At 42.4% G+C, this 22,647-nt stretch overlaps 1 protein-coding gene across 3 annotated transcripts in view; it reads right to left on the bottom strand.

Moving 5' to 3' along the window:
- Positions 1-1,702: 1,702 nt before the first annotated feature.
- COL22A1 (collagen type XXII alpha 1 chain) overlaps positions 1,703-22,647 on the bottom strand; it is a 232,188-nt gene continuing 211,243 nt past the window's right edge. For all 3 annotated transcript variants that reach the window (XM_071803774.1, XM_065831575.2, XM_071803775.1), the window contains exons 52-65: positions 22,069-22,122; positions 21,344-21,397; positions 20,702-20,746; positions 19,716-19,769; positions 18,635-18,688; positions 16,722-16,775; positions 14,050-14,121; positions 12,153-12,188; positions 11,798-11,842; positions 11,316-11,495; positions 8,410-8,476; positions 7,299-7,481; positions 6,866-6,943; positions 1,703-5,903 (exon numbers count right to left, since the gene is read on the bottom strand). In XM_071803774.1, the coding sequence (XP_071659875.1) occupies positions 5,716-5,903; positions 6,866-6,943; positions 7,299-7,481; positions 8,410-8,476; positions 11,316-11,495; positions 11,798-11,842; positions 12,153-12,188; positions 14,050-14,121; positions 16,722-16,775; positions 18,635-18,688; positions 19,716-19,769; positions 20,702-20,746; positions 21,344-21,397; positions 22,069-22,122 (1,164 nt within the window). In that variant the 3' untranslated portion in view covers positions 1,703-5,715. The remainder of the gene's footprint in view (positions 5,904-6,865; positions 6,944-7,298; positions 7,482-8,409; positions 8,477-11,315; positions 11,496-11,797; positions 11,843-12,152; positions 12,189-14,049; positions 14,122-16,721; positions 16,776-18,634; positions 18,689-19,715; positions 19,770-20,701; positions 20,747-21,343; positions 21,398-22,068; positions 22,123-22,647) is intronic.

Here is a 22,647-nt window from a genome sequence, read left to right as displayed (position 1 = left end):
ATACATGTGTCTCACAAAAACAATGCCAGAGCCATTCCTGACTCCAGGAAACCAATACACGTGCTCATATTTAGGCACGGAATATCCTCACTGTGCCCAAGTGAGGAAAAACAACATCCTCAATCCTGCGAGGAAATACTAAGAAGTTTGTCACTCACCCACACGGTTCGGTGAGGCAATCTCAGTCCTGGGAGATTACCTTAGGCAGCCATCCTGCCTAAGGGGAGGGCTCTCAGCAGCAGCATTTGGCCCACACTCTGAGAGGACAGGCCAAGCACATGCCTCGGCGGGGGGTCCTGTTTATATACCTGAGTCAGATCTGACTGTGAGCATTCCAGAAGCTTCTCTGCACCCCCACTCTGGCTGTGAGCACCCAGTAGCTCCTTGATGTCTCTGCACCCCCTCCTCCTCTCTCGTAACAACCCTGGCCAACGGGCTCTGGGGTCAAACAACAGAAGCTGTTACCCCCATTGCAGGAGGTGGGAGGGAGAGAGGATGTGTTGAGGGAGAGGAGGATGTGCCTGCAGCTTCCATATCCAAGGAAGTAGGGATTGCAAGTGTGCATCTGCCACACCGTTTCATGAGTCAGAAGACAAATATCTCTGTTTTTGACTTCCAGGTTTAAACCAAATCAATGAATCTAAGCAGGCTTTCTTAATTCAGCTTTACCATTTATAAAGGTATTGAAAGAAAAGTCCACACTCCTATGGACCCTTATTACACTAAGGTGCTGAAATCGGGACATAAGAGGCAATTGGGTGGCTGATGCAGAGACTCTTCCTCCATCAGCACTGGCTTTGAAGAGACAGCAGCAAGGGCATCTCCTCATGGTCTCTGTTGGATGCCCACCCCTGCACAGTGCTGCAGACTGAGGCAGGGGTCTGCCTTCCCCCCCAGACTGGCTCTCTCCCTGTGCTCCCCTTCCTCCCCATGCCGTGGAGCAGCAACCTTAACCCTCAGCAGCTCTGGACTCCAGCTCATAGAGGCTGAAATAGGTGGTAGTGGAATTTTTTGCAGTCCATGTTGTTACTGTTGAGTTAGTTCAGCCATTTTAAGAAGATTTTCCAGTTATTCCCTGACACAAGGACAGCACAGGTTAATGCAGGTTAATGATATAAGTCTGTCCCTCTCTCTCTGAGCTGCCTGGCTGCTACTAACATTGGACTCAATATCTTATAACCTGTTACATATACCCCCACACCAACTCAGTGGTAACGGTGGAAGATAAAGACAGCTACCAGAAGGTCTGTTTTCCACTAAGACCTAGTTAATGTAGGTAACACAACCCAGAGTGCTACAGCTGGGTGCTTTAGGATGAGTTGAATCTCCAGGCTTCACAGATCACCTCAGAGCCATCAAAGCGCAGGTGCCGCAGCTCAACTCTGAATCCCTCTGTGAGAGACTTGAGCATGGGGTTCAGGTACCCAGACATAAGCATCTTACGTCATTTGATGTGATACACAATTTCCACCAGGGTGACCCACTGTAGGTCTGGAAAGGCTCCCCTAGGTCCTGCATCATATCTGCCAGTCCCCTGGAGGTGCCAAGACATTGTCGAATGGTGATACCCAGCCATGCCTAGGCAGCAAATCCTGCTCCAGAAGCTGCCAAAATGCAATCTGTAGCAGGGGAGAACTTGATCAGTTTGCACATTTAAAGACTGAGACATCAGTAAACTTCATTTTTTTTTTAATAATTTTAATTATATATACTTTTTTTGATTGCCCAGAATGTAAAAGCTGTGCTCATGTCCCAGCCAGTTCTGTGGTTTGAGCACAGAGCTTGAGCTTAACTGCTACAGCATTTTTATTGACTCTCTGGGAAAAAAAGCACACACATTTGGTTTAGTCCACAACAGAGTATTCTGGCTTTGACAACTCATCTCAAAATAAATATGTAAAATAGAGTTCATCCTCACACAGTTTATTAATCCCATATTAATAATAAAAGGTGGGAAAAGCAATACTCAGAAAAACAGCAAAACAAAGCTGTATTGAGAAGATCAAGTGGCACAAAGAAGGAAAATAATCCATTCCCTGCTACAGCTTCCACGAAGCAGCTAATTCAAAACTGTTTAGCTGACAAGTGTAAACTGATAAATAATTTAACACAAAAAAAATGTTTTCCCAATTTATCCTATTTTTTTTAAATTTTAATTTATTTATTTGACAGGCAAAAATTTAAATGGAATAATGGTCTGTTTGTTACAGTTGTGATTATTTACACATACACACTTGGTTTAAAAGGAAAAAAAATAACAACTCACAGTGATGCCATAAAACCCATGTATAGTAGCACCTTTTATTATATGTAAGCACCTTTTAAATATGTAAGCACCTTTAAAATATGTAAGTAATACGGTGTCTGGCTCTTTAATGCAATTTTAACAGTATATCCTTTCTTAACACAGGACCAGCCAAAACAAAATCCAACAAAAACATTAGAATATTTCTGTGATTAAACCTCAGACTCAGGGAACTGAGATGCAAAAGCCACCACACTCCCTTATTCAAGAGTGGTTAGAGGAGAGGCCATCAGAAATGTCCCTGTCCTACCTGCCACCTCCTGTCTCCATGGTCACCTTGCAAGATGCTGGACATACAATACACATCTGTTTGTCACCTTTCAGCACACAGCGTCACCTTCTCAGGCACAGAAGTATCTGTATTTTCTGGAGAGCAGCTTCTGACCATGCCCAGGGCTGTAATTGTAGGTTTACTGCCTGCCCAGATGGCAGACCTCATTTGGAAAGTAACCTCAGGCCACCTTTCCAGAGACTGCAAAACTGCATAAACAGACTGAGGCAAAGGCTGTTACAGTTTTTGAAACCTTGCAAGTACACCCTCCTTTCTTACCTTTTATTGTGGGTGACTTTTTAGGCACAGTCACATAGGTCTTGCTTCTGTAAGAGGTGGTAGCTACAGGAACCTCCCTTTGCTGACTCTACCCATAGAAACTGGGTGGCTATAAACACAGGTCTTGATCTAGGTCTGCTGCATGTGTCTCGTATTCCTCTCACTAGCGACAGATTATGCTTGGTAAATGTCATTTAACTGGCTGGAAAGAAAACGAGATCTAAGAAAGAGCAGGGAAATGGCACCCACTGAATTCAGGGCACAGAGACAGTCTGGGTGTCTCCAGGAACAGACAACCATATGTTTGTGAATACGTGGTAGCAAAGGGAACGAAGCTGTGTCCCCTTTTCTGGGTGGAGAAGTTGCAGAAACATAGTCTGTGCCTATCCCATGCAGATCTTTTAATTTCTATTAAAGATAGAGGCATGTCCTTCATGTTTCTAACACAGACTCTTGGTAGGGGCTCCAACACACATTCAAATGAAAATGGTTATCCAAAAAAACACCCTAAATCTCCTTCAACTAGATATCACTGCACCATCTCACCCACTAGGGGTTGGACTAGACGACCTTTAAAGGTCCCTTTCAACACAAATCATGCTATGATACAATGATCTCATAGGGGTGAAAGACCCCAAAATTTGTTTAACAGAACATCAATCTGTATCTACCCATCCCACGGTGTACTGGAATGTACTGAAGTCTATGCAATGCATAGTACAGGTAGACACACATAATGACAGAAAATCTACTGAGGCTGAGGAGTCACCATCATGACAGGAATTCAATGTCACATTAACATAGCCCAGGTGCTATGTTTGACCTCCAAAAAGCCTATCACATATATTCAAAATGATGTCTCGTGCCCTGGTGGGAGTTATCTTTTGAATAGGAACCCGTTCTCCCTCACCACCAGAGGGATGAAATCTCACTCAGCCTCAGAGAAATGGTGCTGTAAAATATCATGTGATCAACATGCTTAATACTGAAATATAGTATGCTATCGGAAGCTGCAGTACAGTAACAGATGTACCACTGAGAGTTACTTAAAAGCAGTAAGCTTTTCATGTCATGATATTTTTCACCTTGATCGGTCTTTCCATAGCAAGAAACACAGTAAAATCAAATCACAGAGTTTATTTGCAAAATAGCACCACTGAAAGCAACACAGTAAAGACTTTGTTTAACCCTGGCATGTGAACATGTTTTTTTTAATTTCATGTTTCAGTAAAACAGAGGCAAATTTTATTTGCTACCAGTTGAGAAAAACTCTCCAAGACTGGCAAACAGTCATCTCCAGGTTTTAGCGTCACGGTCTGACTCTGGCGTGGTTATAGACAGCTGTGGCTTCTGCTTGGCTTGGCCAGCTTGGGAACACCATGCCATATGGTGAACCTGCCAGCAGGGCAATGTGTCTCTTTTCCATCTCCAAAAGACCTGATGTGATTTCCAAACACATTGAGCACTTAGTGTCTGTGTCAGGTTGATTACTCTGATCTCTCACTACAAACTGCTTTGTGCAGAAGAGTTTTGCAAACGCAGCTGCTTTGCTGACTGGAACATATATGAGGCCTGATCACCTCTCACATCATCACCTTTGTGGGTGGACATGTCTTGTTCAGAGGGTTAAACTCACAAATGATCTGTTGTGGAGATCTTTTCAGACTGCATTCCCTCTTCTTTTTTGCATTCTTAGGTTGTTTTCAGCAGTTAGCTGATAGGGGAAAAGGACCAGTGTCTGACTTTTTGCTTTCTCCCTCAAACACAATTTCCTCCAGGTTTCTGAACACTTCTTTGCTCTGACTCTTTCATCAGAGATCAGCCTCCTAAGAGACAAGCTTACAACCTCTCACCTACCCTCTAAAACACAACCTTGCCAAGTTGTTGTCAGAATGGATCCTCCAAAATTATGACATTAGGTCACACTTGACTTCTGGAGATTTTTAATACCAAAGGATTTTCTATGCTGCTCTGGTTTATTTTTGGGTGAAGCGCTGGCAGTGATCTGTGAGTCTGCTGACAATGAGCAGGGGATTTGACATCTCTGAGGTGACAGAGGACAGAATCAAAGGTTTTTGCAGAGGTATCTCCCTGACAGAAGGAAGAAAAGCTCCATCTGGTAGAATCAAACCCCCTGAGTACTGAAGTTCTTGCACAGGGTAAAGTGAGGAGGTTTAGACCATCTTGGTGGTTTCTCCAAGCCTTACTGTGAAAATCCCAAATGGTCCCATAAAAAGTAGGTCCTATAGGATACATACTCACTTATGGGCAGAAGAATGTTAAATTTAACAGGGGTCTTCTGGGAAACACACATTGGCTGTTCATAACTGTCTGTCCATTGTGAGTTTAATGTACTGGAGACCTTTCCATCTTTGGCATGGCTTTGCCTTCCTCCCTTCCTTGTGGATGTCAGATAGCACCAACAATCCTGTGATCAGCCTTTGTCTCACTGTTAATGCCCTGGGCTGCAGGATTTGATTTCAGCTTCAAGGCTGAGTGGTAAAGCTTTGGAAAAAATTAACCAGATAACAGACAAAAATTTTGGCATTGGAATGGTTATGCATAAAAAGCTACACAATTAATTGTTATTATATGCTCTTCAAAAGAGGAAAAAAAAAACACTTATTTTTAATGTTTTAATATGCCCTGATGTTAGAGAAAACAAAAACAAATTCACATATCACATCAAAGATAATAATAATAATAATTATATTTCATAAAAATAATCTGACCGACCGGCAGCATTTATATGCTTTAGAAGGTCTCCCACGAAGGAAACACAGTTGAAGACATCTGAGAGCTCTTGGCAGGCGTGATGATTTCAAGTTTTAAAAACGAGTCTGGGGATACTCCCTGCGTGTTAGGGCCCTTTGACGTTGGTGGGTCTGGCAGCCAGGCTTGCATAGTAAGCGCACTGAGTCAGGTCACACTGTCCACTGGCTCCCGGAGGCCCCTGTGGGCCGGCAAGACCAGGTAGCCCAGCTTCACCTTGAGGGCCGGGTGGTCCTGGCAGCCCATCTTTGGCATAGCCAGGCTCCCCTGGGAGGCCTAAAATAAGAACCAAAACATCCTTGGTGAGTGGCATTGCCAGGGTTCGGCACTCAGCATTGCAACATCACGGGAGATGGCTTTGCTGCCAACCTGGGTGCAAACATCAGCTTCCACAGATTAGAGTCTGTCTGGCATGTGTCTACAGGGATGTGGCAAGTGTATCTCATCGGAATGCAAGATTTCCAGCCCCTAGAGCATCACTGGGCTGCACAACTGTGCTCTTGCTGTTCTTCTTCTGTCACCAGCTTGTTGAAGCTGTGCAGCTGCACAAGCCAACTAATGACATATAGTCATCATAGAGAGGAGGTGAGGATGGGAAAGCTTGGGGCATGATCTGACTTTGGGAGATAACTCATTTGTACAAAGCATATCGGGTTAGCATTGTTATTTTAAGGCAACGCAGGGCCAGTATGCCAAATCCAGCCCACAGACTTAGGAAAGCTTCCCACAGTTTCCTCCCCCAACAAAGCAGCGTAAAGGCAAAACTGGTCAATGGCTCCTAATTTCAAATTAGAAACAAAATAAATTTGCTGTTTCTTTGTCAGCAAAGGCAAAGCAGAAGCTGTATGCCTGAGGCACAGGTGATGGATATGACCTTTTATAACATCTGAAGGTACTCAGAACTCTGGGTTCAGCTTGGTCACAACAACATTCTGGCAAGTGCAGATAAGACACTTCATTATATACCTAGTGATTAAAGCTTCATTTTAGATTTGTCCCAAAGGTCAGTTAACCTAGCTGTTACTGAGATGGATCATTATACCTGTCAATCAAGCTGAGGAAACAAAGGTAGCCAGATATGATGCCAGAGACATATTTCTTTCCTTTGGGCCACTTTCTACAGAAATTGTGTATGCCATATTTGTGTTATCCCGATCATCTATCTAACATGGCAGAGACCTGTGTCCTTGTAGTAGTTCTAAGTGATGTGTTTTGTGGGGTGTTCTGAATAAACACACCTGGAATTCCTGGAGGACCTATTTCCCCTCGTTGACCAACACCAGTATCTCCTTTTTCACCCTTTGCTCCCCTTTCTCCTGTAGAAATGGAAAGAAAAATAATGAACTGATTAGCATGATGTACTGAATTAAAGAATACTACCATACTTCCATCCACACTGAAGCTAATATATTTGTTAAAAATAGTTCCTACTTGTGGCTAGTCCTCTGACATAAGATGTTCAATGGGAATGGAAATTCACTCCACTCCAGTTCTGGATAGAGGTGAAAAACACCAGTTGGTCACATTCACCACTTTTGGTTCAACAGGCTGAGGCTGCTTCTAACACACGCATTTTGAGAACCACTTAGATGCTACTAAAAGAAGTGGATGCCAAAGTGCAGAGGACATATCCCTTTACTGAACTTCCCAAACACACCAAGTTTCACTCACCTTTGGGACCAATCGGTCCAGGCGGCCCTTCAGACCCAGTCTGTCCAGGCCGGCCAGGCTCTCCCGGAGGGCCAGTTCTTCCTGGAAGTCCTTCCTTCCCAGGGGGGCCAGGAGGTCCTGGTCTTCCATGGGATGCTTTTACCTGTGCAGGCTGTATTTGAGCCAGGAGATAGGCTAACTTTGCTGTGAAGAGAAGGAAACGTGTTTGTTAGACTAGAAGATCAGTGCTTCCAGACATGGAGAGCCAGAAACAGTGGCCTAGTAAAGCCTAAGTATTGTCACAGACTTATTTTTTTTCAGTTTCATCCATTTGCATCACAAAAACATTCCACAGAATGGAGAGAGAAGGGTTGTCTATTTTCTCTTCATTGGTCCAAAGTCTTGAATGCTTTTAGATTGGCATGGAATTTGGAGTCTCAGAGAGTGCAAATAAAATTCTTCAATTAAATCACTCCACTGAACCATGATATTTAGCTTCAGGAAAATGTCCATAGCTTTGTTTCTACTGTTCCAGAAGTTGTTTGAGGAGAAGCACTACAGCTCAACATTTCACTGTAGATGGGGTCAGTAGTGGTCTGCAATCCACGTACTTTGAGAGAAGCAGCAGTCCACAGCCACTCCACTCCATCTTCTCATACTGATGAGTGTCAAAATGTCACAGACAGAAATCAGGAATATTTCTCTTTCAGTTGTGACCTCAAAAGCAAATTTACATCCTACGCTGACTACTTTATTTTCCAGGAACCCCTATTTGTATCTGTTTTAATTTAAATCTCTTGTCCTACCATCTCAGCCCAGGCATCTGCAGGAATGAATCTGCAGCAAAGCTGTTTTGGTAGCAAAAAGCCATAAGGTGATTAGCAAAGGCAATGGCCTTGGGTTGAAGAAGGGAGAAAGCCCCTGCACTATTGCTGGGAACATCAGTCCTGGGGAACAATAAAGCTCGCTAAGCACATTTCATTTTACACACTCCTCTTTCCAGGTAGGCTTGTCACATCTTTACTTTCTGTAAACAGGAGAGGTTCAGGTGGCAGTTACACCACCACAACTACGGAAAGTATCTTTCATACTCTCAGATACATCTACTGGCTTCCCAGAGCTGCTTACTTACCATCTAGCTGTTTGTCTAACTCCTCTTGGATCAGCCTCCTCAAAGTCTCTAGAGATGGGGGTTCCCCCTAGAGAATAATAATCACAGTAATAACAAGACATAATAATCACAGCCAGGGGATGTGCAAATGAAACCCTCCATGAAGGGTTTGTTAGATTGAATTTCATCACCCACACAGGGCTGCAGGGACTGCCTGAAAGGAGAATGAAAAGGGAGACAAAACATTCCAACCTAATGGCAAGCCGTGGGCTCAACAGTGTAAGCAGGGAGCCTGGTCAGAAGGCATAGTTGGTACATTGTCCCTGTCTCCTTTCCAGAGGAAATCTCCCTCCAGTACACTCATAGGAGAAGCAATACAATCAAATCAGAAGAGACCCTCTGCTCTACGAGATCACAGTGGAAAGCCAACCTCCCTCTTCAGCACTGCACATCTCCTTGCAGAGAGAAGCACTCATGCACCCTGAGTGCTTAAGGTGGGTATCTAATGAGCCAACAGGGTCGCTGGCAGACGAGAAGGACCCATGTCCTGGGTGTGCCCAGCACAGCATGGCCAGCTGGGCAGGGAGGGGATTGTCCCGCTCTGCTCTGCACTGGTGCGGCCTCACCTGGAGCATTCACTGTGTGCAGGGCTGGGGACACAGGATAAAAAAGGTATAAAGATAGTAGAGAGTGTTCAGAAGAGGGCTATGAAGTTGGTGAAGGGTTTGGAGAGGAAGTCATATGAGGAGCAGCTAAAGTCACTTGGTTTGTTCAGCCTGGAGGAGACTTGAGGGGAGAGCTCATGGCAGTTACAACTTCCTCACGAGGGGAGAAGGAGTAGCAGGCGCTGAACTCTTCTCTTTAGTGACCAACAACAGAACTCGAGGGAATGGCAGGAAGATGTGCCAGGGAAGGTTCAGGTTGGACATTAGGAGAAGGTTCTTCATCCAGAGGATGCTGGACACTGGAACAGGTTCCCCAGGGAGGTGTCACGGCCCCAAGCCTGACAGTGTTCAAGAAGAGACTGGACACCGTCCTCAGACACACGGTGTGAACTGTGGGGTTGTCCTGTGCAGGGACAAGAGGTGGACTCAATGACCCTCGTGGGTCTGTTCCAACTCGGGATATTCTATGATTCTCTGAATCTAAACATGCTCTAAACACCCATAGTGGATGCATCGCCTGCCAACAGGCCTTATCTCAGGGAACAGGAGCCATTTTATGCATATGATACCCATTCTTCCAAGCGAGTACAAAATTCTGCCTGATTTCACACAGCTGAAGGGAGACACTGATGTGGCTGCCTGGCCTTTGTCCCCTACCCAGCCTCCAAGGGACAGCATCTTTCACCTCCTCTCACAGCTCTTTTGTGTGACGTTGCTGTTGAACAACTGTAATAGCTGTCAAAACTCAAAGCGATGTGAACAACAAGTTTGGAGGATGCAACTGAAGAAATTATTAAAGCATTTTCGGTGGGTGGAAGGAGGATTTTTTAGGTTGTGGCTTTCAAAAAAAATTGTAAGAAGACAGTGGTTTTAAGGTAACCAGACTCTGGTCTTTGCATAAACCCAAGAAGAAGAAATGTAAGTATGTTTAAAAAATAAATAATTTTGAACCGGAAAGATGAAAAGTTTTACTTTGTAAATCATTGAAATCTTTCACTTGAAATGCATTTTTAGTTTTTTGTTTAATATTATTCTTTTAGTATCTGACAGTTTTGAAAATACTTCTGGGCAACCTAAAGACTGCATTATTTTGTGTATCAGGTATATTTATGAAAGTGTTGCTTTTCTCTCACACTTATCTTTTTAACTTATAAGGACGGAATCTTTGTCCTCTATGTTTATAGAAACCTTGTGAGGTCTTCTGAATCAGAAGTTACTCTTCATTAAAAAAAAATAGATTTTATTAAATAGCCAAGAGATATTTTAATTTTAAGCAGTAACATTGCTGCTAATTACAGAGTTGATCTATTTATTGCCTTCTTCCCAACACAATTTTTGCATGAGAAAAAGATACAGTTTTTTGAGACAAAAGAAGCAATTTTGTCATTAAGTACTAACTATTTGTGATGGCTCTCAGTGAATATCGCAGTAGGTAAACATGATTGTGGAACATACTGTGAAGGCTTACAAAGTATCTTTCCAAGTTTTAACCCTATTAGTTGCATTAAGTCTCCATAATCACCACTGGATTTCATCAAATCTCTGTGTTGTTGAGACACACAAAGAAATGCTTTGTCTAAAATTTACTCAGCTTTTACATCAGAGATTATTTCACTGTTTATTCCCCTCTGAATTAATCTCAAATTCATCCTCATGATGTGTGTAGCGGCTTCACTAGTGTTGGTAGTTTTTCTCATTCTTCTACATACATTACCCTTATTTGCTCTCAATATAGAGATTGTTTCCCATTAGGGAGGAAAAAAAAAAAAGAGAATATTAACAGAAAATAGGATTTCATTAATTCTGATGAGCTGACTCCAAGATTTCCAGGATTAGAGCAGTGATCTTTCCACAGCTTAGCATTTTGTCGTAACAACCAGCAACAGTGGAAGGCATAAGACGTCCGCATGAAGTGCTGCACGTTAATGTGCTTATAGAAAGAAGCTTTTTCAGACTCCAGACCCATGGCCATAGTCGCATGACCTGATTTAGGCTTTTAGCAGTGCAAAGGGTCAGGAACTGACTGTTCTGGCTGTAGGTCTCGATTGTTCAGATCTCCTGAAGTTCAATCCACACCCCCACAACACATCCCTGAGACGTGCTATACTCCTCTCCTTTTTATGTATCAAGAGATAAAAACACTTCATCTACATTATAACACACACCTGCTCTGGTTTCTACCAGCCTCACTTAGGTACTTTTCTGATCATACACACTGTGACACTAAAATTACTGTACAAAACCCTTCTCTGGCAGTCTTACCCTTGGTCCTGGAAATCCTGGCTGTCCTGGAGGACCAGGAGGTCCAACTTGCCCAGTGTCTCCTGGGGGTCCATGGGGACCCATCAGTCCTGGATGGCCTTTATGGCCAGGTATCCCAGGATCACCTGGAGGCCCTTTTTCTCCTTGAGGGCCTTTTTCACCTTTGATGCCAGGCTCTCCCTAAGCAGGAAAAAAAAAAATACGTTACCACCACAAAATAAGAGGCAAACTTCTCATTTCTGTGCACAGCAAAACACAAACAGCTGAGTTGGCAAAGTTACTGAATACAACATCTGGTGAATTACAAATGATCCTCAAATTATTACTGACAGAGAATGATTAAAGAGAAGGCTGGGAGGGTAAGAAGCACGGCAGATCTCTACAGCCCATGCTTCACTCTTGAATGACCCCTTCCCCCAGCGCCTAACTCAAAATAGCTCTTCATTTCAATGCAATGAAATAACTAATAATTTCCAACCTACCCTTTCTCCTTTGGAGCCAATTTCACCTGGTTTCCCTGGGGTACCCTGCAACAAAATAAGGGTAAACATGAAAGAGCTATCCATAATAACAGTCGATAATAAAGCACATGCCTTTGCAATGATTCTTGTGAATTGGGGAGAATTTATTTCCCTATCGGTCCCACAGATTCCTGAGAGCTCCCTGTTTGCTCTCAAATATCAACATTCAAGGAAAAAAAATCAATTTCTTGCAACCCAGGTAGCATCTTTTATGTTTTGCTTTTGTTTGTTTGGGGTTTTTGTTGATGTTTTCTTTGTTTGTTTGTTTTCCCCAAGACACCAGTCCTACTTTGAAACAACTGGGAATTTAACTTACCTGTTTTCCAGGAGGACCCTTCTCTCCTGGTTCTCCCTGAGAGATAAAAGAGTGAATTTAGCACCACACTGCAAGGAGCTGGAAGAAAGACCTTATCTAATAACCACAAGTCTTACTTTCTGTTTAAAGACTGAGATTTCTTGAGCTACACAACAGTGGGTTTGGGTGATTTGTCCTCATCCTACTTCTGTAACTCATTCCTAGAAACACACTCTACAATTTAGAAAGCATTTTTTAGTAAAGATACATATTGTGTAAGTGTTTGCAAATAAAAGGAAGTCATTTCTACTGAACCAGCTAAGATCAGGACAGATGTTTCATTGAAAGTCTGTTTCTGCTTTCAATACCTTTTATTCCTTTTTCTTACAGACACTTCACAAATCTTCATACACTTTACTTGGGCTGGTTTAGCTTAAATAGTGCCACTGTTATAGCCATAACAGTCTAAAGATGTAACACAAATAAACTTTGTAGGTAGAGGTACCTTTTTGTATTATGCCAGCTGAGCTAATGGATACAGAGCCAGTGATAAATCAAGTTTGAGTCTGAAAGCTTGCCCGTGTTTCAGAACTATATCATAGAATCATGTGATCATAGAATGGTAGAATGGTTTGGGTGGGAAGGGACCTTTATAGGTCATCTTGTTCAATCTCCCATATCAAATAACCTCGATTTATACAAGCACTATATCAGGCTTTTCTTTTTCTATGCTCTGCATTTATAATGTGATAATTAGGCAATACAATCTTTACATTTTAGCATTTCAGTGAAAAAAAGTCACTTCAGTACTGAAGTACAAGGGTAAAGCAAAGCAAACATTAAACTAATTATTGCTAAAATTCTGCCCAATTTCCCATATCATGAATGGAAAGATTATTCTTTATAGTCCATTTAAAATCCAACACATGATCATATGTACAATGAGTGCATGCAGGTAGTGTTTTTCTTACAAATGGAAACACAACTAAGACAGTACTAGGGTACCTCCATGTGTGCACGAGCAATGTAACTGATCATAGATGTGAGATCACATCAGCTTCAAATTAGGCAGCATCAGATTCACTCAAGTATTCCTTAGGGCCACTTCAGTTTTAAATGACCACCACATTTGCTACTTTCAATTCATTTTCTAGAGAAATATTTCTTTCTCTTCTTTTCATCATGAAACTCCCTTTCCAATAATGTAAAATAGATAAATAAATAAATCGAAGAATCATCCTGTGGAAGATTCAGCTCTTCCAGACTCCCATGAAAACATTTACATTCCATTTTAAGTCACAATAGACCTAGAAACAAAAATATTTACCTAATATTCACCATTCTATCCTCCTAGGAGAATGTAACATATTTGACTGTCCTTGGAAGGGTAAAGATATTGGATTTCAAGGCTGTGATATTTTCATGTGTATAGGTATTATTTTAGATCACTTTGGGAGATATATGAATGCTTTAATTGCAATGTACCTCTGTTGCTGTTAGCAAAGGAATTTTCCTTGGAACACCATATATCAGAAATACCTATACTATTATCAGCATTTAAAATTTCCCTGTTTAGCCCTTCTGGGGTTCATGCTGAGATATAGTCTGAGTAACTTAAATACCCTATACCTGTATTAAAAAGACTATTGAACAAGCATAATTAATGCACACATTATCAGGGCTGACTGACAGGTACCAGCTCAGTAAATGAGATTATGGATGTCCATTCATAACAAAAATGCTATTTTTGCAGTGCAGTTTCCTTTGGAAGTGATCGGCTTCTGGATCTGTCAGATCTCCTGCTTATGTTTTCTCTTTTTTTTTCTACCAAATTAAAGATGATCGTGTCCCATCTGCATCTGTCCAATATTTAAAAGCAGCTAATTAGTGGGTCTAATCCATCCCCAGACATACTTACAGGTGGTCCTCGGGGTCCTATGAAGCCAGGGAGTCCTGGGCTGCCGTTTTCTCCTTTATTTCCTTTAGGACCCTTAGGACAGAAATGAGATAGACACTAGCAGCTCTTTTCCAACATCTCTTTTCCAGATCATGCATTTACAGACACATTGGAACTGGGAAATTTCCCTGTAGCAGCAGGACTCACAAAACTGACAAGGAAAGACAGAACAAAGTCACTTAGAAAACCAGATTGCAAACACCATGTTTGCATTATTAATAAGCTATGTGGGGTCCTTTCATCAAAAGGAGGTGACAGTTATGGAAGTGACAGGAGGTGTCACATTCAGTGGCTATTCTGGCGCTGCATCGTTTATAAGGCGGTGCTGGAGAGTGGAAACGCTGTGATGTGCGATGACAGAGAAACGGCGCAGATGGTCACACTGCTCAAATCTGAGAATACAATGAACAGACAGCTACTCAGCTCCTCTTTTGCCTTTATTTCCAGGTTCAATTTTAAAAATGTCTGTCTTTTACTTATCTCTTGTTAAATTCTGCCAAACTATTCCTTTTTACAGATCAGGGCAGCTTAGATGACAGGTCATAATACAAAGCCATTTCATGTACACTTCTGACTTCTTTTTTTTTACTCTTATTTTTAACCTTTTATTTCAGAACTTTATCCCCTACCTTCTAATTAAGTATATATCCCTTTTTCTTCTTGAAGTGAAACTTGCCTTCATTTTAAGCCCGTCTTGTACAAAGGGAGAACCAACAAACCTGACGGGCACAAAGCCCATGGCTTTTGGGTATGAAATGAATGCTGGAGATTTCAGGGGCTGGGCTGCATTGCTGCGTGCAGGCTTAAGCAATAAGCACTGTGCAGTGGGATGGACACTGTCAAACAGACACAAAAGGAGAAAGCTCTTTGCGCGTTTTACCTTGAGATTACAGGTCAGCAATGGCGAAGGTGGAAAAGAAACCCTTATGATAACCTTTCTCGCTTCTCCTCTTTTTCAAAAGAGAAATATAATGGCTTGTCACACCACATTGTGAAAGAAATTAGTGCATTTCTAGACAAGGCTGGAAATAAATGGATTTGTGTACAGCACAAGGAAATACTTCCCATAATAACCTTTGTGAAAGGGAGAGGATTCATTTTAATGACAGAGAAGGAAACTGATGAGATGACTGTCTGTTCTGCTGACCAATACTGTCTCGTTGCTTCCTCTTTCTCATCCATCTGACTTTTCAATCTCCTGTGTTATTTTTGGACTGTAAATCCCCTGCAGCAGAGATTACTGTAGTTCTGTGTTTGTGCATGAAGCTGCCTGGTGAGTCCCTGGGTCGCTAGATGACTGTCTGGGTAATATGATAACACAATAATTAAAAAATAAACGTCATTTGGCACTCAGGGCATCCCAAAGCCACAGTGTCCTGCTGAAGGCGCAGAAAGCCAAAAAAATGCAGCAACAGGAATTGGGAACAGGAGTCAGCATGATGAGAAGCAGAAATGAAGGCTGAAAAGGCAACAGCAGAGATCCATGGGGAAAGAAGTAATGGCAGTGGTTCCAGGATGGTAAGAAGTAGTTGTGTCAAGGAGAAAAAAGCAGTGGCACTAATTCTTGGCTTCAGAAAGGCTGTGAAACTGCACCTCTCCTACCCCAACTGTAACCTGTGAGTTATCTCCTCCCCATGCAGAAAGGTCTTGCTTGCTTCACTGAGACCACCTAGGATGAGACATCTCTGCAGCAAAGCAAAACGTGCTTGGGGCACAAGTCTGTGGTGAGGTTGGGGTTGGTTTACAGCATTGCAAGGGCCACAGAAAGTGCAATCCTGCTGCAATTTTTCAGATTCTCCTGTTGTGCCTTTGTTTCTATCTGAATCTAAAAGCCCAGCAAGCTGTAATGTCTAGATGGACAGAAGGGAGAGCCCTGAATTGGAATAGATGCTACTGGACACGAAGGTACATTTGCATGGATTTGCTGAATCCTGAACATTTTTCAGCTGCAGAATACAGGAAAAACAAAACAAACAAACAAAAACACCAAACAAAACCACAAAACCCAAACAAATCAAAAACAACAACAAAAAAATTAAACTCACCAAAAAATACCGCAAAAAAAACCCCAAAACAACAAACTCCTCACTGTCCTCCTTGCAGCTCTTCATTACCATGCTATTCTGCTACATAGGATGTCTCCAGGGGGGCTTCATTCTGCTTTGTGATCTTGGTTTATTGCCCACTGTCTGCTCTTTCCTCAAGTGCCTGGGGAGGATTTTTCTGCTGCTACTGTTTCTCAGTGGCAGTCTGCCAGCTCCCCGAGGCCCTTTCCTTCCCTGTGACAGCTCTCTGATGGCCACACAGTCTCTGCTTGGCAAAATTAAGTCTACTGGTGAGGATGAGGCATGCCAATCTTTTTTCCATAGCGAGTAATCAATCATTTCCTTTTTCTGTTAACACTTAACTTTTGCTGGGAAAAATGATGACCCAGCTAGCAGCTCAATTCCAGGAATGCAGCCAAACTCCCTCCGATGTCGTGGCCAGCCAGTGATTTTCAGATCACTGATCTTCAGACGTGGTATCATAAGGGATGGCAAACAGCTATACATAATCCACTCCATCTATACTTCGTCAGTCACCTCTCCTTTGCATAACTTCTTGCTGCATGAGTTTCCCTTGGTGGTACTTACTGGGTTACCTGCTGGGCCAGGTTCTCCTGCAGATCCAGGTGATCCATTCTTGCCCTATGTCAAAAAGAAAAACTTTAGTGAAGTATCATACACTATAATTGAAAATATCCACCTACTGCTGCATCAGTAGGGATTTCTTTAGCATTGACCAACCTGTTCTCCTGGCAGACTACAGAGTAAGGATCTCTTATTTTCAATTGACCCCAAAACTTCTGCATTCCAGATTGCATGGCTGACACCACCACAGGACAAAAAGTGAGAGATGTGGACCCAAATCCTCTAATCTGAAGAGAACCTGACCAGTCCTTCTCCTCCTCCATTTCTTCACTCTTATCCCTACCATATGCAGCATCCTCCTGTGTGGATGGAGCCACCTGCTCCAAGTTACCAGTGTTCAGACAAGCTCCTTTAGTCCTTGTTTGAAACACTTCTTGGCAACTCACTGAACAACATTAAAATGTTCTGCACTAACTGTCGGATATCCCCAGATCCTCACATCTTCCTACTTTTAGAAAACTTCTTCTTTCCAGCAGCTGAGGTAGGTCCTGTAAATTACTGCCTGCCGTCCTCTTCACAGGGTTGTCATCTGAATCAGGGGCCAGAGGCCAGACGTGCTTTTTAATCATCTATGGATTCTCATTTTTTGGTGACTAAAGTTTAGTGATATGAAATTCTACAGCCTGCTTCTCTCTCCTCCCAATTGTCCATGCAGAGATGTTTTTCCCTGCATCAAAGTTGACCATAAAGACCAGCCCTTTTACTGCACAAATTCAAAATCATACCTCATGTTCCTTATTAGCAAGTAAACAAAGCAGAGGAAGAACAAGAGAAACTGATACTTCGCCCTCCAGCATACAAAGCCTCAAGTTTCTCTCCTCCAAGAAGAAAATGGCCTGGAGTTATCATAATTTCTGTCTCCTCAAATCTTTTCATTCATTGCTAGTGTTGTGCAGGGGCATGACATGTTGGTGATTGATGCCAGAAGTACAGGAATAATGAGGTAAATTACAAGGTAGACACAGGAGCTCTCCATATGTTCCTGCAGTCTAATTTAAACCCCTAACCTCCCACCCCAGAGGGACCTGCTGCTTCAGCTCCTGGCATTGCTGGCTGAATAAGTATTTTGCCCTGATTATGGGACATGTTGTAGAAACTATTTCACTAACAAGTCTTCCGAGAAGGGAAAGAAATCACTCATTGCAACATATTAAAGACATGCCTAGGCTCATCAACAGAGACCTGCATTCAAATTTGGAAAGGGTTGATTTTCAAGAAAGAATTGAAAAAGTCATTGAAATTAATAAAAGTAATTTCTCAGCCATCCCAGATAACAAGTTATGAGATGCAACTAAATCATCGTTTCTCTACCGAAGGTGTAATAAAGCTCTATAAGTTGTTCAATTAAACAACTTTTTCCTAAAACTATGTGTTTTTCTTGTTTGTTTTTCTTTTTTTTTTTTGTTTTTTGTTTGTTTTTTGTTTGTTTTTGTTTGTTTGTTTTTCCAGAAAACAATAAAGACAGCATGACAAAAATGGAAAGTATCACAACTGGACCCCACATAGGGGGCAGCCACAATTACTGTCTGCCTTTGAAAACTGAGGCCGTTTGAGAAGTGATCGAGATGCCAGAGGCAGGACTGGAATATGAGCCCTCCAACACTGCAATCCTGATAGAATCCATTAAACTATCCCTCCCAGCAAGTCAGTAACCATCACTCCATTGCAGTATTATAAGTTTTCATCAGTTTCTAGCAATATCATTCTGATTTGTTGTTCTCAAGGTAGGCAAAGTGTTTTAATCAACATTATCTGAATCTTAAGACTCTTCTTCCAAACCAGAATACTGGACTGCAGGACATTCCAACTATATACAATGTACCTCCAGAAATGGTTTATCATGAGAGAAAACTCACTGGCAGTCCTCTGAGTCCTCGAGGACCTTGTGGTCCTATGGGGCCAGTATCACCCTGAAATGAAGAAAAGTATCCTGGTGAGAGGGAAAGATCTGACACGAAGGCAAGTAAACAGGCATTTAAAAGCATTCCTACTAAATTACGCTGTTCACGTATTAGAGAGAAACATCATTAAAGTGTCGCTACCTCCTTTCAGTTATGTATGAGGAAGGCCAGCCTTTTGAATTTTAAACATCTATCACTAAATGCAGCCTGATTACAAGCAGAAATCATTATTATCAGGTTATCTTAGAGCTGGATTTATCAGGGACAGAAATTTTCCAGTGTTTCTCAAGAACTGAAAACTTTGTACTCCCTTGAGGGAGGCTTAAGACATGCTTCTCTCTTCTCTGAGGGGTTCCCCTAGGTCTGTCTTCCATTTTACTTTGCAGAGTACCACTTACAGCACAACTGTTTCCCAGTGATACAAGGGGTTGCAAATGAGAAGCCACTTCCCCAAGTCCCATGACAACAACACATCAGCCGCTCAGTATCTTGCTCAGTAGCTGCTGCAGGATCCCACGTCAGCTGCTGCCTCCCAGGATTTTGTTCTGTGACTGCGTTTGACACTAATAATGTCAGAGGATCTGTTTGTACCATTTCACTTTCCTTTGAGCAGCGTCTTCTTATTCCATAGGTATTTCACGGATTTTGGTGGAGCTATGCACGCAGTAAGATACAGCTTTTGCAGGGGAAGCGTGACAGAACCTGCCCCAGTGGGACCAGTGGAAAGAAGCGCTGCTCAGAGAGGGGTGGAAGAAAGCAGCAGGTCCATGGGTATGCAGCACAGCCTGGGATTCAAACAATGCAGCTTTCTCTGCTCTTCCAAAGATATATCTGACGCTTAAGTGTCAGTAGCTGAGCAGTGACAAAAGCCCTCAAATTCTTTCCTACCCAAATGATCTTTGCACAAATCATTCCCTGCAGTAATTCACCCTTCATTGCAGTTTCTGCAGCTGTTTTAGGTCAGAGTCACTGTATATTAAAATCTTCATTTGTCAGGGAGAAGGACATTAGTTTTTGCACAAAATGTTGCACTTACATCCTTCCCTGGTGGCCCCTCACGACCAGCAGGACCTGTCACACCTGGTTCCCCCTGCAATTCAGAAAAAAAAAAGGAAAGAGATATAAGACCAAGGTCAAAGACAGACCAGTAACACCAGCATTCTACAGTATTGCACTGGGCTGAGTGAAAACTTTTTTAAATCCCACAAGAGCTTCGTTCATGACATGTGACATGCAGGCTATGAAAACAATTCAGAAGCATCTTCTGTAAGTGATGCACAAAGCAATGCACTGCTTTCCAGCAGTATTTGCTACTGCTAGTGCAGTCACTGAAAACCATCAACCTATTCATGGTACAGAGACTAATGTAATGGGGAAGAGATGAGGAACTTCAGCACTGGATTTTTTCAGCTAAGCTCCTGCAAGCCAAGTATTTTATTTCCCTGTAAAAAATCAGAATTAGGCAGAAGGACATTGAGTTTTGCATTGCACTTTCTACACTGTGGATATTTTTGACGGTATTGCTCAGAACAGAGCGGAGACCAGCTTTTCATGCAGGACTTGAGTTTTGGGTTTTATGATCCACAGGCAACTAAGTCAAAGGGTTAGAGACATTTCTGTTCTTGTTTCTGTAAGTTTTTTTCATGAACTTATTTTGCGCTTCTTAAGTATCTTGGGAGGAGAGCTGATGCTTGTCCAACAAGTGCAGCAGGTTTACTCGTCTTGTATGTCAGCATTTGTACCAGAGGCATGTGGTATGGAGACACCCTTGAAACTTCCTCACAAAGGGCTGTCTCAGAGGGAGCATCAGGGGACTCATCTCTACCAGCTGCCTCACCTTACCTGGAATCAAAACTTCAGCAGAGGGGAGGAAGACAACTGCTGTGATTTCATGCCACGGGTGTGGCCCATGGAATTCTAGTGGAAAACAGCCATGTCGAACACATACCTGCCATCAGTTTTACCTATTGGCTCAGAAATTTCAATTCACACAATATTTCTCCAAAGGTACATGTTACTTACCCGGGGGCCTGGGGGACCTGTATCTCCTCTCTGTCCTTTGAAACCCTAAAAAAGAGGATAAAATCAGTAACTATCCATTACCCTGATGCATGAAACACTAAGAAAACTCTAGTGTGAATGTTTACTGAATAACCATCCCAATTTTGCTTAAGAATGCTGGCGATAGGTCAGCATGGAGCTGCCGTGCGCCAGGGAGTGATTAGGAAGGGGCACCTCACAGAAAGACCTTTCCATGGCTCCTTTGTCTGCAAGACCAAGACTGTAGTGTGTGTATTCCTGGTGTGACTAGCCATTAGACTGTTTAACACTAAATTTCATTGTCCCCGTCCTTCCAGAGGACACCTAACAGAACACAAGGTCTACAGCTGTGACTATGCCTTCTGGTAGAAGGGGTGTCCTGAAGTTTCATGATTTATCTTCTAGGTAAAGGACCTACACTTCTCCAAGTGTGAGGGATTTGGAAATACCTGTTTGATTTTTGATTATTATTTATTTATTTAGGCACAATGCCATGACTATTCTCATCCAGGCCAGCCCTTTGGTTATATGTTTACATCAATAAAAAACCTCATCTGCCCAAAAACGCTTCCCAGCTACAGTACAGTAGAGTGACTGGATCGTACCCTTGAGAGCAGTACCTACCGGTAAGCCTCTAGCACCCTCCTGGCCTGGGAGCCCTGGTTCTCCAGGCTTTCCCTGTGGGAAACAATCATATTAATTTTGGTTAAAGTTTCAGGTCCATCTCTCTGCTGTTGAAAACTTACCACTCTTCTCCCTTAGATGTAACAGCACTGAGAACTGTGGCTACCCAGGGTTTCCCTATTCTGAGCGTGCAAGGAGGACAGTAGTGACACCCATTCGCATACATACCCTTGCCTGTTCCATCATGAACACAGCCTTTGAGGTTCAAAGGCATATTACACCTTTGGATTAGTGCACCTTTACAGTGCTTTAAACTCTAATTCTGGACAACACAAGTGTCACAGAGCAATCCAGAAAAGGCTTCTTTAAAGACACCTCCTCTAAACTTTTTGTGCCTCATAATCTTCCACCCAAAAAATGGTTGACTGGGTTTGATGTTACAAGACAACCTTCTTTCTCTGCAATATTTACTGTTGCTGTAGAAGTGGAATCACTAAGTTTTAGTGAATTTATGGTAGCTGTAAAAGTTAAAGAACCAAGTTTCTTTTCAAGATTGCTAGTGTGTGACTTAATTGCTCAAGATGATATAGTTCTTCTGATGTTAAAAAAAGATGCATAAACATGCTCTCTGTCCCCACTAAGGAGTCCATAGATAGGCAGCTCCAAAACCAAAATGTGGGTGCAGGCTCTGATTGCCTGAGCAAAACAGTTTTAAATTACATTACCGGTTCCCCAAGAGATCCTGGCTTGCCGTCTTTGCCGTCATTCCCAGCAATTCCCTGTAAATGAAATGCAAAATAGGGTATAAGAATAGGGTCCATCATATCATACTTAAGTTTGTCTAACCCTCCAAAACTACCCTATTTCTACAGCTCAGCCATAAACCTCTCCTTGCTATACCACTATAACAGCATAAACTGTCTCCCTGTCCACTATGTCAAGTCTAAATTTCAGCAAGGCGAGCGCTCCAACTATCTTAAAACAAGATTCTAAAAACAGCTGTTTTAAATCATTACAATACTATTAGTTTCATTCAGCTAGGCTATTTTTTACTAGAAATAGCTCTGGCCCTGTCTCTACGACAGGTTAAAAAAACCTAGAATGTTGTACTAATACATTTTCCAGAAGAGAAGAGCCTATGCCCAAGATGCACCTCAACTTGGGTCAATGCAAAGGAATTATTTTGGCTGTGGATTCAGATAAAAACAGTATTCTAGTCTATGAATTTTTGTGCCCTTACACTGGAGCTACTTGATTTTTGTGCTCTGCACAATGAAGGTCAGATCTGATCCATGTTGGTAATT

Source organism: Patagioenas fasciata, chromosome 2, assembly GCF_037038585.1.
Source record: "Patagioenas fasciata isolate bPatFas1 chromosome 2, bPatFas1.hap1, whole genome shotgun sequence".
NCBI lineage: Eukaryota > Metazoa > Chordata > Aves > Columbiformes > Columbidae > Patagioenas > Patagioenas fasciata.
Note: the sequence above shows the minus strand (reverse complement) of the source record. Positions and strands in the feature narration are given on the sequence as shown.